This window comes from Myotis davidii, unplaced genomic scaffold, assembly GCF_000327345.1.
Source record: "Myotis davidii unplaced genomic scaffold, ASM32734v1 scaffold332, whole genome shotgun sequence".
NCBI lineage: Eukaryota > Metazoa > Chordata > Mammalia > Chiroptera > Vespertilionidae > Myotis > Myotis davidii.
In genome coordinates, this window is record NW_006285779.1 from 8,190,668 (window position 1) to 8,191,818 (window position 1,151).

Sequence of the window (1,151 nt, forward strand, 5' to 3'; positions counted from 1 at the left end):
GTGGTGTGGAACATGGCAGGCGTCTGCCACCCGGCGTTGGCAGGAGGAAGCAGTGGAGGCACTGCCGGCCCCCATGGGCCCCGACAAGAATGGACCACGGTGGAGCAGGTGAGTGGGTGGTGCCCGACCAAGGCAGGAGTGAGCAGGGGCCCAATTGCCCTGCCAATTGCCCCGCAGATGTGACCAGGGGTGGCTGCGGGGGGGCGGGGCTGCTGGTTGGCTCCCAGGCACTGAGGGAGCTGGGCAGGGGGCCCCGTGGGCGGGATGGTGGAGCAGGTGAAGAGGCGGTGCCAGGCCAAGTCGGGGTGCCTGGCAGGACTATGGGGCTGTGAGGCTGGCAGTGCAAGCTGGGGCCCGATTTCCACAAGCTAGCCCAAAGGGCCCCACCCATGCAAAAATTCGTGCACCGGGCCTCTAGTTGGTTAATAAACATACAAATTTCAGGTGTACAACTTTATATTAATACAACACCTGTATAGTGTGTGTTCACCACCAAAAATCTAGTCTCCTCCCATCACCCTGTGTTTGGCCCCCTTTACCTTCCTAGTCCTCTTTACCCTTCTGGTAATCACAACTCCGTTCTGTATCTATGAGTTTGTTTTCTTGTTTTGTTGTACTCTCTACCAGCAGGCCAAAGGACACTGAAGATAAAACAATATTTACTCAAAAGTTCAGAGACGTAGTGCATGTTGGGAGATGAGTTTGCACTTAGTATTTACAAAATCTTTGGGTTATAAACTTTCAATTGCATTTATGCAAAGCGCATCAATGGATCTCTTCACAGTCCTGGCGATTTGTCTGTCTTGTTTGATTCTCCTTTTTCTATGGAACCGAAGCTATGCCCAAGGAAAGCTGCCACCTGGCCCCATCCCTCTCCCACTCGTTGGAAATATTCTGCAGATCAATATGAAAAACTTCAATGAATCCTTAAGAAAGGTTAAGTATGATTAATTTTCTTCCAGTTGTTTGCAATGAGTAAATAGAACAGTCCTATATCTAGGTAAAATATGGTCCCAGGCACCATATGTTAAAGAAGTGGTTTTAAAGGGAAGAGTCCATTGGACACCCAGATATAATTTTATTTTTTAAATTTAATTAAATTTACTGGGATAAAATAGATTAAGATCATTTTACAGTTTCAGGTTTTCAAA

The 1,151-nt window shown here is 47.8% G+C and overlaps 1 protein-coding gene across 1 annotated transcript in view; it reads left to right on the forward strand.

The window, feature by feature from the left end:
- The first annotated feature begins 600 nt into the window (after positions 1-600).
- Positions 601-1,151, forward strand: part of LOC102757298 (cytochrome P450 2C21-like) — a 14,216-nt gene continuing 13,665 nt past the window's right edge. Inside the window, exon 1 of the mRNA XM_015559282.1 lies at positions 601-936. Coding sequence (XP_015414768.1) covers positions 697-936 — 240 coding nt within the window. The 5' untranslated portion in view covers positions 601-696. The remainder of the gene's footprint in view (positions 937-1,151) is intronic.